Source organism: Amblyraja radiata, chromosome 13 (genome assembly GCF_010909765.2).
Source record: "Amblyraja radiata isolate CabotCenter1 chromosome 13, sAmbRad1.1.pri, whole genome shotgun sequence".
Lineage (NCBI taxonomy): Eukaryota > Metazoa > Chordata > Chondrichthyes > Rajiformes > Rajidae > Amblyraja > Amblyraja radiata.
In genome coordinates, this window is record NC_045968.1 from 30,524,078 (window position 1) to 30,540,098 (window position 16,021).

Genomic DNA, 16,021 nt, shown 5'->3' on the forward strand with positions numbered 1-16,021 from the left:
GCAATAATATCCTTCCTCAAATCAGGAGACCAAAATTACACTCAATACTCTAGGTGCAGTCTCACCAGGGCCCTGTACAACTGCAGTAGGGCCTCCTTGCTCCTATCTTCAAATCTTCTCACTATGAAGGCCAACATGCCATTTGCTTTATTTACTGCGTCCTCTACCTGCATTCTTACTTTCAGTGACTGATGTACAAGTCCACACCCAGGTCTCCTTGCACCTACCCTTTTCCTAATCTGACGCCATTCAGATAGAAATCTGCCTTCTTGTTCTAGCCACCAAAGTGGATAACCTCACATTTATCCACATTATACTGCATCTGCCATGCATCTGCCCACTTATCCAACCTATCCAAGTCACCCTGCAGCCTCATAGCATCCTCCTCACAGCTCACACTACCACCCAGCTTTGCGTCATCCGCAAACATGGAGATGTTACATTTAATTCCTTCATCTGAATCAGGGATTCCCAACCTTTTTAGTCCCGTTTACCCCTGGCAACTTTAATAGCACATAACAATGTTATTTCACTTATTTATGAACAACTAATGATGAACAGATATATACCAGAACCAAACACAGTCAGTCAATGACAAAAAATATGTACAAATCCAGAATCAATAAATTTACCCATTGGTAGGCGAAATGTACCCATAAATTTACCCCAGGTTGGGAGCCCTTGGTCTAAATCGTTAATATATATTTTAAATAACTGGAGTCCCAACAATGAGCCTTGCGGCACCCCACTTGTCACTGCCTGCCATTCTGAAAAGGACCCGTTAATTCCTACTCTTTGCTTCCTGTCTGCCAACCAGTTCTCTATTCATGTCAATACCCCACCCCCAATACCGTGCTCTACTTTTGCACACTTATCTCTTGTGTGGGACCTTTTCAAAGGCTTTTTGAAGGTCCAGATACATCACATCCACTGGCTCTTCCTTATCCATTCTACATGGTATATCCTCAAAATTCCAGAAGATTTCACCTCAAGGGGAGGTGAATGAGGGGGGCAATGTGAGAAATATGGGAGGTAGAGTGATGAGGGATGAGAAAGGCTGGGGAGAGTGAGGCGAATGTGAAGGAGGGGAGGGTGGGAATGAGGGATGGAAAGGATGGATAATAGGGAGATGGGGAAAGGAGAAAGGAGAAGGGGAGGGAAGGCCATGTGATGGGGAAGGTGGAAAGAGTGGGAGGGGATTGCAGGATGAAGAGGGAAACTGCAGTTGAACTGAAAGGGAAGGGAGGGAGTGGAGAGAAAGGGAATAAGGAGAGAAGAGGGAGGTGGAGAGGTGACAGAAGAGGTCAAAGGTACACAAAATTGCTGGAGAAACTCAGCGGGTGCAGCAGCATCTATGGAGCGAATGAAATAGGCGACGTTTCGGGCCGAAACTCAAGGTATGACAGAAGAGGTCATTTGATTGACATCCAAAATACCACAGATGCATTGTACCTACATCAAGCCCTCTGCAAAATGCACAATCGTTACCTGCCTAGGTTACTCCAACAGCACTTCCCAAATTCACATATTTTATCACTAAGAAGGACAACGGCAGCAGACGAGCAGAAACATCTCCACCAACAAGTTGCCCTTAATATTGACAATGATTTGGACTTGGGAATATTTTGGTGGTCGTTTTTGGTCGCTGAGCCTCAACATGGTAACTCCCTTTCCAACAGCAACGTGGATACACTTTCATAAGGTGGAACAGAGAGGTACCTTCTTACAGGCAATTAGTCATGGGCAATAAATGCTGGCCTGCCCAGTGAATACCATAATCCTTAATAAACAAATTAACTCACTTTTTTGCAATGTAGGCTGACTCGCTGCTCCTTCTATTACCATTAAGTAGCTATGACTCTACCATGAAGTTGAAATGGCTAGTGGACACCAGTCTGAATTAGTTCCTCTCCAACAACAATTAACTCTGATAACCTCAATGACAAAGGTTGATTGGCAGAAACTTCGACGTCCATTACCATTTAAATTAAATTGTCATTAAGACAATGGGAGAATTATATTCTGTAAGTCACCTCAACCTGTAATAGCTAAAGTAATATGACAGCATTGTGGGAAAAACAAGCATTGCAGTGATTCTAGATCCACTCACCATAAAGACAAATGTAAACACTATTGAGTATGACACAGAGGACATAGATTCAAGGTGAAGGGGAAAAGATTTAATAGGAATCCGGGGGGGTATTTTTTCACACAGTATGGAACAAACTGCCAGAGGAGGTAGTTGAGGCTGAGACAATCCCATCGTTTAAGAAACAGTTGGACAGGTACATGGATAGGACAGGTTTGGAGGGTTATTAACCAAGTGCAGGCAAGTGGGACCAGGGTAGCTGGGACATTGTTGGACGGTGTGGGCGAGTTGGGCCGAAGAGCCTGTTTCCACGCTGTATCATTCTATGACTGTATGAATCTATGACACTATTGAATGTGTAGACAAAGAGTAGGAGTAAACGGGTCCTTTTCAGAATGGCAGACAGTGACTAGTGGGGTACCGCAAGGCTCAGTGCTGGGACCCCAGCTATTTACAATATATATTAATGATTTGGACGAGGGAATTGAATGCAACATCTCCAAGTTTGCGGATGACACGAAGCTGGGGGGCAGTGTTAGCTGTGAGGAGGATGCTAGGAGGCTGCAAGGTGACTTGGATAGGCTGGGTGAGTGGGCAAATGCATGGCAGATGTAGTATAATGTGGATAAATGTGAGGTTATCCACTTTGGTGACAAAAACAGGAAAGTAGACTATTATCTGAATGGTGGCCAATTAGGAAAAGGGGAGATGCAACGAGACCTGCGTGTCATGGTACACCAGTCATTGAAAGTAGGCATGCAGGTGCAGCAGGCAGTGAAGAAAGCGAATGGTATGTTAGCATTCATAGCAAAAGGATTTGAGTATAGGAGCAGGGAGATTCTACTGCAGTTGTACAGGGTCTTGGTGAGACCACACCTGGAGTATTGCGTACAGTTTTGGTCTCCTAATCTGAGGAAAGACATTCTTGCCATAGAGGGAGTACAGAGAAGGTTCACCAGACTGATTCCTGGGATGTCAGGACTTTCATATGAAGAAAGACTGGATAGACTTGGCTTGTACTCGTTAGAATTTAGAAGATTGAGGGGGGATCTTATAGAAACTTACAAAATTCTTAAGGGGTTGGACAGGCTAGATGCAGGAAGATTGTTCCCGATGTTGGGGAAGTCCCGAACAAGGGGTCACAGTTTAAGGATAAGGGGGAAATCTTTTAGGACCGAGATGAAAAAAAAAAAATTTTCACACAGAGAGTGGTGAATCTCTGGAATTCTCTGCCACAGAAGGTAGTTGAGGCCAGTTCATTAGCTATATTTAAGAGGGAGTTAGATGTGGCCCTTGTGGCTAAAGGGATCAGGGGGTATGGAGAGAAGGCAGGTACGGGATACTGAGTTGGATGATCAGCCATGATCATATTGAATGGCGGTGCAGGCTCGAAGGGCTGAATGGCCTACTCCTGCACCTAATTTCTATGTTTCTATGACACTAAGAATCTATGAAGGATTTTTGTCCTGTTTTTGTTTTGTTTTCATTTTTTATTACGAATAAAGTTTATTTTTGAAATTAAGGAAAATAACTTTGATTTGATTTGATAGTATTTATGTTTAGTATATCTGATCTGTTGGACAGCATGCCAAAACAAATATTTTCACTGTACCCCAGTGCAGATAAGAAATGGGTATTAAATAGTTTTTTTTAACAACATCACAGAAATTATTTGTTTTAAATGTTTGTAGGATAAAACTGAAACATTGTTTCTTCTTGCAAGGTAATGCTACAAGGTGTACTACAAGAGAGAGAAAAAAACTAAGTGTCTATATAAGTGAGTGGATATGGCTGATTCTGCATTTCACATTTCAGACCTATTCATTTGTCCACACAACAAGCTGAAAACATTTGTGGAGGCCAATTCACTGGATGTTTTCAAGAGAGAGTTAGATTTAGCTCTTAGGGCGACAGGAATCAAGAGATATAGGGAAAAAGCAGGAATGGAGTACTGATTTTAGATGATCAGCCATGGCTTGAAGGGCCAAAAATCCTATTCCTGCAACTATTTTTCTATGTTTCTCTGCCACCATAGTGGGCTGGATAGCAAACAATGGTGAGACAAAGTAGAGGAAGGAGAGCTTAGTAGAATGGTGTCAAGACAACACCTCTGCTTCAATATCAGCTACACCACCATCAAGAATGCCTATCGCTCTATCCCTCGCCCTCACCGGTAAATCCGACCATACCGCGGTGCTGCTTCTTCCTGCCTATAGGCAGCAATTAAAGAGCGCACCCCCAGAGGTGAGGACAGTACAGAACTGATGGGGGGGGTGGGGGGACAGAGGAACAACTACAGGACTGTTTGGAGTCTGTAGACTGGGCAATGTTCAAGGACTCGGCAACGGACTTGAACAAATACGCCACATTCGTTACAGACTTCATTAAGAAATGTGTGGAGGACTGCATCCCAACCAAAACCTTCCGAGTGTTTCCCAATCAGAAACCTTGGATGAACTTTGAGATCCGCACTCTTCTGAAGATCAGACACCGGGCATTCATATCTGATGATACAGTGGTCTACAAGAAGTCCAGATACGACCTTGGTAAGGCCATCAAAAAGGCCAAAGGGGACTTCTGCTCCAAGCTGGAGGATGAGACAGATGTTCGGCAGCTGTGGCGGGGCAATCACCTCCTACAAGGCGAAACCAGGAGGAAGCTTGAATGTCGGCGAAACATCACTCGCTGATGAGCTCAATGCGTTTTACGCACGCTTTGATAGGGAGAACACCAATGTGCGTTCCCGAGCCCCCATTCTCTGTGATGGTATTTCAGTCTCAGTCACAGAGGCTGACATCAGAAAATCCTTCAGAGGGGTGAACCCTCGAAAAGCACCTGGACCTGATGGTATACCTGGTCGTGTTCTAAAAACCTGTGCGGATCAACTGGCTGGAGTTTTTACGGACATTTTCAACCTCTCAAATCTGCGGTTCGAGGTTCCCACCTGCTTCAAAAGGGCATCAATTATACCAGTGCCCAAGAAGATTAAGGTGACATGCCTCAATTACTATCGACACTATTGCTTTTAGAGGTTGATCATGGCGCATATCAACTCCTACCTCGACAAAAACCTGGACCCACTGCAGTTCGCTTACCGCCACAACAGATCAACGGTGGATGCGATCTTGCTGGCCCTCCACTCCGCTCTGGACCACTTGGACAACAAAAACTGATATGTCAGGCTGTTATTCATTGATTACAGCTCGGCATTTAATACAATCACCCCCTCCAAGCTGTTTACCAAACTCGCAGAACTGGGTCTCTGCACATCCCTCTGCAATTGGATCCTCGACTTCCTCATTCACAGACCACAGTCTGTTCGTATTGGTGGAAATGTGTCAGCCTCAATAACAATCGGGAGCACGGGAGCACCTCAAGGCTGCGTGCTCAGCCCCCTGCTGTACTCACTCTATACTCATGACTGCCTGGCCGGTCATAGTGTGATCTCCATTATCAAGTTCGCTGACGACACCACTGTTGTGGGACGTATCACTGATGGGGATGAGTCAGAGTATAGAAGAAAAGGAGGGAGGGGGTAATGGTGGGAAAGGAGGGGGGGAATGGTGGGAAAGGAGGGGGGGAATGGTGGGAAAGGGAGGGGGGAATGGTGGGAAGGGGGGGGATGGTGGGAAGGGCGGGGGAATTGTGGGAAAGAAGGGGAAAGGGGAAACTGGAGATAGGAGTGGGGGAAAAGAAGGTAAGGGAGAGAAGAAAGTGTCGGTGGGGAAGGGGAAGGGGAAGGGAGGTGTTTTTAAAGGTTACCTAAAATTGGAGAATTCAATGTTCGTACCATTGGGTTGTTAAGCCAGCCAAACAAAATATGAGGTGCTGTACTTCCAATTTGCGAGTGGCCTTATTGGCAATGGTAGAGGCCCAAGACAGAAAGGTCAAAATGGGACGTGTGTGGCTTAACTCTGGTAATGGCCGCCAAGGCCTACTGGATTTCCCAGTTGCTAACCACTTTAACTTCCCTTCCCATTCCCATACTGATCTGTCTGTCCTGGACCTCCTCCATTGACAGAGTGAGGTCACACGCAAGTTGGGGGAACAGCATCGATGACTCTTACCAATTTCTGCTGATACACCACAGATAGCATTCTATTGATATGCTTCGTAACTTGGTATAGCAGCTGCTCTGCCCAACTCCGCAAGAATTTTCAGACAATTGTGAACGCAGCCCAGTCCATGATGCAAACCAGGCTCCCTATCCTCGAACAACTCCATCTGCACTGCATGCTGCATTGGGAAAGCAGCCCACGTAATCAAGGACCACCCTGGTCATTTTCTCCTCTCCCCTCTCCTTTCAGCCAAAAATCCAATATCCTGAAAGCATACACCACGCTGATATCAACCATTTGGACGGAACTCTCATGAACTAAGTAAGAATTGCCTGGATAGAATGAAAAAAATATATTTTCACTTTATCATGGTGCACGTAACAATAATAAATAAATATAATTGCTCTTGATGCATTCATTGTTTTTTGAAAGTGTATTTTCAAGTACAAATCAGAAGATTTAATTCTTTGCTATATATGAGGAAGGCAGATTTAAATTTAGACAAGCATATTCAAACAAAATTAAACTGGTATTATAGAATTATAGAATTCACAAATAGGTCCCAAAGTTATTGTACTAATTGGCATTTTCCTAGTACAGCCTCAGCAAGATTTCTGAATAGCGTACAGTACTAATTTACACTTCATATCTCTTCCAGGTCAAACCTGCAATTCTTCCTGGATTATAAAATGCATTCTCTTTCAAACCACCAGATGGCAATCCCTATTGTAATTTTATTTGTTTTTTAATTTTTCTTGTCCTAGACCCAACAGGATAATAACTGCACTTTCAAATTTTTGTTCAAAGTAATCTATCGGCAGCTGGAAATTTGGGCGGTGAAATGGCAGATACCTGAAGTATGAGTTGTTGCATTTTGAGAGGTAGTGGCGCAGTTGGTAGAGTAATACAATCAAACCAAACTCATGTACAATAAGTAGAGCGAATGGAAAGATAAAGAGTGCAGAATATAGTTGTCCATATTATAGCACAGCAGTTCCAGAGACAATGTCCAATGTCCACAATGAGGTAGAGGAGAATTGGTCGGTACCCTAGTTATGGAAGGATCATTCAGAAGACTGAGTACAGCAGAGAAGAAGCTGTTTCTCAGTCTGGTAGTGCATACTTTCAAGCTTCTTCCCAATGGTGCTGGGTAGAAGGTGGAATGACATGGATGGATCTTTGATTATGTTGGCTGCTTTCCCAAGGCAACCTGAAGTGTAAATGGAATCAATGGTGGGGAATCTAGTCTGCGTGATGGACTAGGCTATATCCACAACTGACTGAATACTCTTGCAGTCCCAAACTACTGTCAGCACTCTCAAACATACAATTTCTCGTGTCCTGGTTTTGAAATAACAACCTTTCTCTCATTGTCAGCAAGACAAAGGAGATAGTGATGGACGTCAAGGAGTGAAGCAGTACACATATTCCAGTTTGCATTGACGACACCAAAGTAGAGATGGTTGAAAATTTCAAATTCCTAGGAGTCAATATCACCCAATCTCTTGGACCACCCATATTGAAGCAACAACCATGAAAGCACATCAATACCTCTACTTCCTTAGAAGGCTTAGGAAGTTTGGCATGTCTCAAACAACTCTCACCAACTTCTACAGATGCACCATAGAAAGCATTTTATCAAGATGCTTCACAGCTTGGTTTTGGAATAGCTCCATCCAAGACCACAATAAATTGCAGCAAATTGTGGACACATCCCAGACTATCACACAAATCAACCTCCCTTCTAATGACTCAATTTAGACCTCGTGCTGCCTCGGCAAGGCCAGCAGCATAATCAAAGATGAATCGCACCCTGGCCACTGCCTCTTCTTCCCTCTCCCAACAGGCAAAAGGTATAGAAGTGTGAAAATGCATACCTTCAAATTCAGGGACAGTTTCTTCTCAGTTATCAGGCAACTGAATCATCATACCACACCAGAGAGGAGTCCTGAACCTCATTGGTGGAGGGTTTCTACCTCATTGGTGACCCTTGGACTATCCGTGATCGCACTTTGCTGGCTTTAACTTGCACTAAACGTTATTCCCTTTTCATGTATGTATACACTGTAAATGGCTCAATTGTAATCGTGTGTTGTCTTTCTGGTGACTGGATAGCATGCATCAAAAGCTTTTTACTGTATCTCGGTACATGTGACAATAAACATGACTGAAACTTCTCCCACCAAAAGGGCATAGGCAGCAGATGCAGGTGAACATTACCATTTGCAGGTTCCCTTCCAGGTCATGCACCATCTTGACTTGGAAATATATCATTGGCTTTCATCATTACGAGGCCTAAATCCTGGAATGTTCTGTCCAAAAGTAATGTGGGGGTATCCTCAGAAGAATATCTATAGAAGGATTGTAGTGTTTGGGAAGGCAGTACTTTACCAAGGGCAATTGGGGATGGGCAATAATTGTTGGTCTTGAGAGCCACACCCAAATTCTAAAAATTAAAATAAAAAAAATAAGGCTCCTTCAGCCTAACTTGTAGTTTGTTGCCTGAACTGAACTCTCTTGGAACTGGTGAAGGCCAGCATGAGAAGGGTTGATGATGGGTTGATCAGAATTCAGCAACAGGGGGATGATCAATTGATAAAGGGGGGCGGCGGGGGGGGAGTCATCAATCAAGAATGAGGAAATTGACAACCAAGATGTGTATGGTTGATAATTAAGAGGGGATTTTGTGGATGGAGGGATACGGGTGATCATGGCTTGGGTCAGATGTTGGTGCATGGGTCCAGTGTGAAGGCTTTCATGATGGTGTGGATTGGGTGATCTTTAATTTGGCCCAAAGAAGATCTGAAAGGGAAACCTTGGCAGCTTCTAGTTTCCGTTAATTTCTGTGTTTAACAATAACTGTATACCTGGACATTGATTTGAAACAAGGCTCCCAATTCTTCTAAATATGCCAAAAGTGCCTCACTTATCCTAAATGGAACTCTCAGACAATCCACCAACCATTTTGATGAATCTTACTGTGTGATGCACTGGGCATCTTTGAGCAGCAGTCAAGTGGTGCGATAGGGACAGGTACAACCTTTTGAAGGACAACGGTCACATCATTGATTAGCTCAGGGGGAGCCAGATGAAGTGAGTTACAGAAGAACGATGAAGAAGACAATTCACCACCTTGGGCTTTGCTGTCCTTTTCATCACTTTGTTTTGGCTTTCTCTTGGGTAAATGTGTATTTGGAAAAGCAGTTACTGTTATACGTGTTAATAGATTTGGAATTGTTGAGATGAAACGTTACATGTTTTGTTGAAGTTGTGACATTTTTACCATTCGTCACCCCCTAGTTTATATGTGACTTGAGAACCTGTTTTATTTTTAAATGCCCGATGAAATGATTTGCCAGCTGAGCAAATCACACAATTCAAGGGCAATTGGGTGGATAATAAATGCCAGCCTTGCCAGTTTCCTGAAAATTGAAAAATGACAGTACCACATCTTGTTTTATCGTCTCTCTCCAGTTTCCATTATCCTTCCAGTCAGTTTCACAAGTAATACGAGCAGAATTAGGCCATTCAGCCCATCGAGTCTCCTCTGCCATTCAATCAGGGCTGATCTATCTTTCCCACTCAATCCCATTCTCTTGCCTTCTCCCCATAACACCTGACACCCATACTAATCATGAATCTGTCAAGCTTCACCTTAAAATATCCATTGACTTGGATTCCACAGCCTTCTGTGGCAATTCATTCCACAGATTCACCACTCTCCGACTAAAGATATTCTGCCTCATCTCCTTTCTAAAGGTACGTCTTTTTCTTCTGAGGCTATGGTGTCTGTTCCTACTCTTCCACTAGTGGATCAATCCTCTCCACATGCACTCTATCCAGGCCTTTCACCATTCGATAAGTTTCAACGAGGTCCCCCCTCATCCGTCTGAACTCTAGCTAAGTTTCATGAATATCCTCATGGGTGATGTGAAGAAAAGGAGTGCATGCGTTTTCCCCTGTTCCTTTAACTAGATGTGTATGTGAAGTAAAACCAGAAAAAGCAAAAAAATACTCAGCAGTTTATGTTGGAAAGCAGTGACAGGATCAGTCAAAGTCAGCATGGATTTATGAAGGGATAATCATGCTTGACTAATCTTCTGACATTTTTTGAAGATGTAACAAGTAGAATGGATAAGGGAGAGCCAGTGGATGTGGTGTATCTGGACTTTCAAAAAGCGTTTGACAAAGTCCCACACAAGAGATTGGTTTGCAAAATTAAAGCACATGGTATTGAGGGTAGGGTATTGACATGGGCTGGTTGGCAGACAGGAAGCAAATAGTAGGAATAATTGTGTCCTTTTCAGAATGGCAGGCATTGACTAGTGGGGTGCCGCAAGGGTTGGTGCTGGGACCACATTTATTTACAATATATAGATAATAGACAATAGACAATAATTGCAAGAGTAGGCTATTCGGCCCTTCGAGCCAGCACCGCCATTCAATGTGATCATGGCTGATCATCCCCAATCAGTACCCCGTTCCTGCCTTCTCCCCATATCCCCTGACTCCGCTATCTTTAAGAGCCCTATCTAGCTCTCTCTTGAAAGTATCCAGAGAACCGGCCTCCACCGCCCTCTGATGCAGAGAATTCCACCGACTCACAATTCTCTGTGAGAAAAAGTGTTTCCTCATCTCCGTTCCAAATGGCTTACCCCTTATTCTTAAACTGTGGCCCCTGGTTCAGGACTGCCCCAACATCGGGAACATGTTTCCTGCCTCTAGCGTGTCCAAACCCTTAACAATCTTATACGTTTCAATAAGATCCCCTCTCATCCTTTTAAACTGCAGAGTGTACAAGCCCAGCCGCTCCATTCTCTCAGCATATGACAGTCCCGCCATCCCGGGAATTAACCTTGTAAACCTACGCTGCACTCCCTCAATAGCAAGAATATTGCTATATATTAACGATTTAGACAAGGGAATTAAATATGACATCTCCAAGTTTACAGATGACACAAAGCTAGGTGGCAGTGTGAGCTGCGATGAGGATGCTATGAGGTTGCAGGGTGACTTGGATAGTGGGCAGATGCATGGCAGATGCAGTATAATGTGGATAAAGGTGAGGTTATCCACTGATGGCAAGAACAGGAAGGCAGATTATTATCTGAATGGTGTCAGATTAAGAAAAGGGGGAGGTGCAAGGAGACCTGGGTGTGCTTGTACATCAGTCACTGAAAGTAAGCATGCGGGTACAGCAGGCAATGAAGAATACTAATGGCATGTTGGCCTTCATTGCGAGAGGATTTGAGTTTAGGAGCAAGGAGGTCCTACTGCAGTTATACAGGGCCCTGGTGAGACTGCACCTAGAGTATTTTGTGTAATTTTGGTCTCCTAATTTGAGGAAGGACATTATTGCTATTGAGGGAGTGCAGCGTAGGTTCACAAGGTGAATTCCCGGGATGGCGGGACTGACATATGATGAAAGAATGGGTCGACTGGGCTTGTATTCACTAGAATTTAGAAGGATGAGAGGGCATCTTATAGAAATATATAAAATTCTTAAAGGATTGGACAGGCTAGATGCAGGAAAAATATTCCCGATGTTGGGGGAATCCAGAACCAGCGGTCACAGTTTAAGATTAGGGGATAGGCCATTTAGCATTGAGATGAGGAAAAACATCTTTACCCAGAGAGTTGTGAATCTGTGGAATTCTCTGCCACAGAAGGCAGTGGAGGCTAATTCACTGGATGTTTTCAAGAGAGAGTTAGATTTAACTCTTAGGTCTAAAGGAATTAAGGGATATATGGGGGAAAGCAGGTACTGGGTACTGATTTTAGATGATCAGCTATGATCATATTGAATGACGGTGCTGGTTCCAAGGGCCGAATGGCCTACTCTTACACCTATTTTTCTATGTTTCTATGTGGGAACCGAGAAACCGAGTCAATGTTTCAGGTTCAACTAAAATCTGCCTGAAGAGCTCAGCGGGTCGAGCAGTATCTGTGAATGGGGGAGACTGACCTTTCAGCTTGATTACTTTTCTTCAAGCATTGGTAAATTCGGTTTCACTCCTCACAAATGCTGTCTGACCAACTGTGCAATTCCGGAATGTTCGGGGTTTATGTCAGATTTCCACCATTTGTTGTTCTCCAGTTGCCGGAAGGTTTTTTTTACAGCCTCGCCATTGCCCAGTGTCGGGGGTCGGGTGGCCGCTCGGCCCTTTCAACAGGCCCCGCCCGCGGGGCGCGGCTCCAGTCTCGCGAGACTCCGCCGATCGCGGGAGGAGGAGGAGGAGGAGCGCGCAGTCGGAGCGAGCAGTCGGTGGCGGGCCGGGTCGGCGATTGCGAGGTGAGTCTGGGGATGGGCCGGTCTCGGCCAAAACCCAACCCGACGTCAGGCCATCACATTCATAACGTACAATCGCCTCGGCCGAGAGCTTGTGAGCGGATTTATCGGCTGGGATGGGCGCTTCCTTTCAGGTGGCGCAGGCGTATGGGGAGGGTAGGAGAGGAAGGAAGTATTTGGAGGGTGGGATGAGACGGACGGGGTAGGTGGGGGGCTGAAGAGGGTGGGAGTGAGGGATGGGATTTGTAGATGGAGTCAGATGGGAGTTGGGGAGGAATCGAGATGAAGGTGGGGATTGGGTGAGGAAGGGGAGCTGCGATCGAGACTGGGTGGGAGAGAGAGGAATGAGGTGGGGCTTGAAGAGGGGGGCTGCGGATGGGATGAGTTTGAATGGTGGCTGTTGAAGGGTAATGTAGGTTTTGGAATGGGGAGGTGGGCAAGATTTAAGAGGGAGGAATGTGGGGGTGTTGATTGTGAAGGAGTCAGAGGATTTGATGTATGACAAAGGTGAAATGTGGTGGAGTGAATTGAAGTTGTCTCTGTAGATAGTTGGAAATTCCCTTAAATCTGTTCAGTGCAAACAATGGGTAATATTCCATCTGCAAGAATAATATCCATTGAAGATTTAAACTATAATGTGCTGGAAAAGTGATTTGTGTTTCAACAATGAATTCCAGTAATTGTATTTGTGAATTACAGCAATGACAATAAATGTTATTTGTGCAGGGAATGTGCTGCATTTCAATTCAGCATCTTAGTTTAAAATTATGTCTTGGAGAATATACTGTAGACAGTGTGAATATAGCTTTACATTAACTGTATCTGTCCTAAAATTTTACATTATTGAGAACAAATGACATTTTAATCTATATTTAAGTAGCAACTTTGTTCTGTTTTGGAATCTGTCATGGGCTTTTGTTTAAAATTAGACATGCATATTTTTGTTTGTTCAGCCAGATCCCAAAGATTTGAAATTTAGCTTCTAACTAAATCTGCTAAATTGTTGTAACTTGCCCTAGTAATGGTTCTGAGTATCAATAACGTGCTTAATAGTTACTATATGAATTTAGAAACCTCATAGAATCACAACCAACAGTAAACGGAACCTGGCAGACCACATGCTCAATCACCAGCCATCTAGTTTTTAAACCCATTTAAGTCAGAATATCCTCTCACTTGGTAAAACAACTCATTTTGTGATTCTGTGAAATTAAAGTGTATACCCTGCATGTAAACTTGGTTTGTGGGAGGAGCCTGATGAATTTCCAGGACTAATTTTGTTTCTATGTCACCTCAGGTCAGAGCCTTCAATATTGAAATGTGGCTATGGCACTCCATGTGTGGATAATATGAATAGAAGTGATGCAGAAAGGTGCCAGTGGTGAAGCTTTATGCCTGAGCTCAGTTATTCTTGATATGCCTGTCTAATGTAGTGGCAGTACAGGAGGCTTTTTCACCATTTCATTCATGTATGTCCATATTATCTCCCACAAGGCCTACATCTGGTTGGCCATTGAGTTGTACTACACAGAAGAATGCACTTAAACCCAACTTGTAATGCTGACCATGATGACTATTAATGATAATCCTATTGCCTAAATTAGGTCTGTATCCATCTACTTTCTTATCCAAAGTATGTGTCTACTGACCTTTTAAAAGCTATAATTGTTTCTGCCTGTGCTACTTTTTCTTGCATCTGGTTCCCTATGACCACCTTCCTCTATGTGTGTTCAAGAAGGAACTGCAGATGCTGGAAAATCGAAGGTACACAAAAATGCTGGAGAAACGTTACCTATTTCCTTCGCTCCATAGATGCTGCTGCACCCGCTGAGTTCCTCCAGCATTTTTATGTACTTTTCTCTCTCTCCCCCCTCTCTCTCCCCCCTCTCTCTCCCCCTCTCTCTCCCCCTCTAACTCTCCTCTCTCTCCCCCCTCTCTCCCCTCTCTCTCCCCCCTCTCTCTCCCCCCTCTCTCTCCCCTCTGTCCCCCCTCTGTCCCCCCTCTCTCCCCCCTCTCTCTCCCGCCCCCTCTCTCCCCCCTCTCTCTCTCTCTCTCTCCCCCCCCCCTCCTCTCCCCCCCCCCTCCCCACGGATGTTGTTTCAAGAGCTTCCCTCTCACCTTAAAGCTATGGCGCTGATGTTTAGACATCGCTCTCATCACGTCTGAAACCCTGGAATTCTGAGCTGCCAGTCTTGCTCTTCTCTTAACCAAGTTTCTGTAATGGCCGCAGCATCAAAGTACCAATCAAGGCTATAAATTAATCTGTCTCACCCATAATTCTTTTTGGCTTGAAATAATACATTTAAAACTATTAATCCCATCTTGTTAACCTCACCCTGTCCTTGTTAGACTTAGTTGACCTAACCTTTACCTTCCCCTCGGTCCCATCCACTTCCTCACCTACTGCTCTGGTTCCCATCCATAGGTCATGCGTTTAAATACTCCTGAGTATCATGAGCAAATCTCCCTGTGAGGTTGTATAGCGCCTCTAATTTCGATGCCAACCAGTCCATGTACAGATCTCACCTGCACTCGATAAAACCCAATGATTCTTGTATCTGAAGCCCTCCCTCCCTCCCACGCCAGCTTTTAGCTATGCATTCAACTGTACTATCTTCCCATTTCTTGTCTATCTAACACATGACACAGGAAGTAATCCCAAGATAATAATCCTAGAGTTCTTTTTAACTTTCTACCTAACTTCCTAAATTCCTTTTGCAGGACCTTGTCTCTCTCTCTCCCAGGCTAAATTGTTAGCACAGGGCCACCACTAATTTTCCGGCACCTTTCGTTTCAGAGCCTTGCCGTATTATCCATTTTTGCCAGACCAATTGAGGTCAAGGCCTTGTAGGGCCGAGATACTGGCCCGCGAAGTTGGCCATAGAAGTTGGCTATCCAGCGTTTCTGGCTGGACTGGAGTTGGAGAGCTATGGCCGTAGCCGGCAAATTTGACCCTTCAGGCAGTGCGGAAGTCCCGTTGAGGCCGGGATCAGCCACCTCGTGCGGCCCAGTCATCACATATTTGAGGGGACTCCAGGAGAATTTCAAGTGCCCTCTGGTAATTTTGTCCGGATTAAAGGAGGCACTGGATCATCAGTTGTCAGAAATTCGGTGGTGGACCTGTATCAATATGGACCATGACCCTGAGCTGCTCGCCCTCCCTTTTCAGAATGTCCTGTGCTGGTCAAAGACATGCTTAACCCAGGTACTGGTGAGGCAACACAGTATCCTGGAGTCTCGCTTACAGCCCCTACCGATAGTCCCCAATCACTGTAATTTGCCTTGACTTTGACGTAATCCGTTGTACAACAGAGCTAATCATGATGCCACAGATCTGGCTACTGCTGCTTAAATTCTGCTGTCATTCACCATTGGGAGGCTGTACACTCCACTCCCTCTCCTAACAATATCGAAAATGATATACTTATGATGGTAGACAGAGCAATAATTAGCTAGATTGAAATTGTTTTGCTTTTACTGAGCAGGGTGTTCTGGGATAAATCTCCATATTGTCAGGTAGATGGCACTGTTGTAATTGAACTGGAACAGATTGGCAAAAGGTGTAACTAGTTCAGGACAAAAATC

The 16,021-nt window shown here is 44.5% G+C and overlaps 2 protein-coding genes across 7 annotated transcripts in view; one reads left to right on the top strand and one right to left on the bottom strand.

Annotated features, from left to right (window-relative positions):
- The window catches only part of LOC116979795 (high density lipoprotein binding protein), an 82,914-nt gene extending 70,483 nt beyond the window's left edge, over positions 1 to 12,431 (bottom strand). Inside the window, exon 1 of one of the 2 annotated variants that reach the window (XM_033031618.1) lies at positions 12,113 to 12,431. The gene's annotated coding sequence lies outside the window, so the exon portion shown is untranslated. The remainder of the gene's footprint in view (positions 1 to 12,112) is intronic. The other variant, XM_033031615.1, reaches the window with a different exon arrangement.
- septin2 (septin 2) overlaps positions 12,150 to 16,021 on the top strand; it is a 54,752-nt gene continuing 50,880 nt past the window's right edge. For 3 of the 5 annotated variants that reach the window (XM_033031622.1, XM_033031621.1, XM_033031620.1), the window contains exon 1: positions 12,150 to 12,439. In XM_033031622.1, coding sequence (XP_032887513.1) covers positions 12,170 to 12,439 — 270 coding nt within the window. In that variant the 5' untranslated portion in view covers positions 12,150 to 12,169. The other 2 variants (XM_033031625.1, XM_033031623.1) reach the window with 2 other exon arrangements.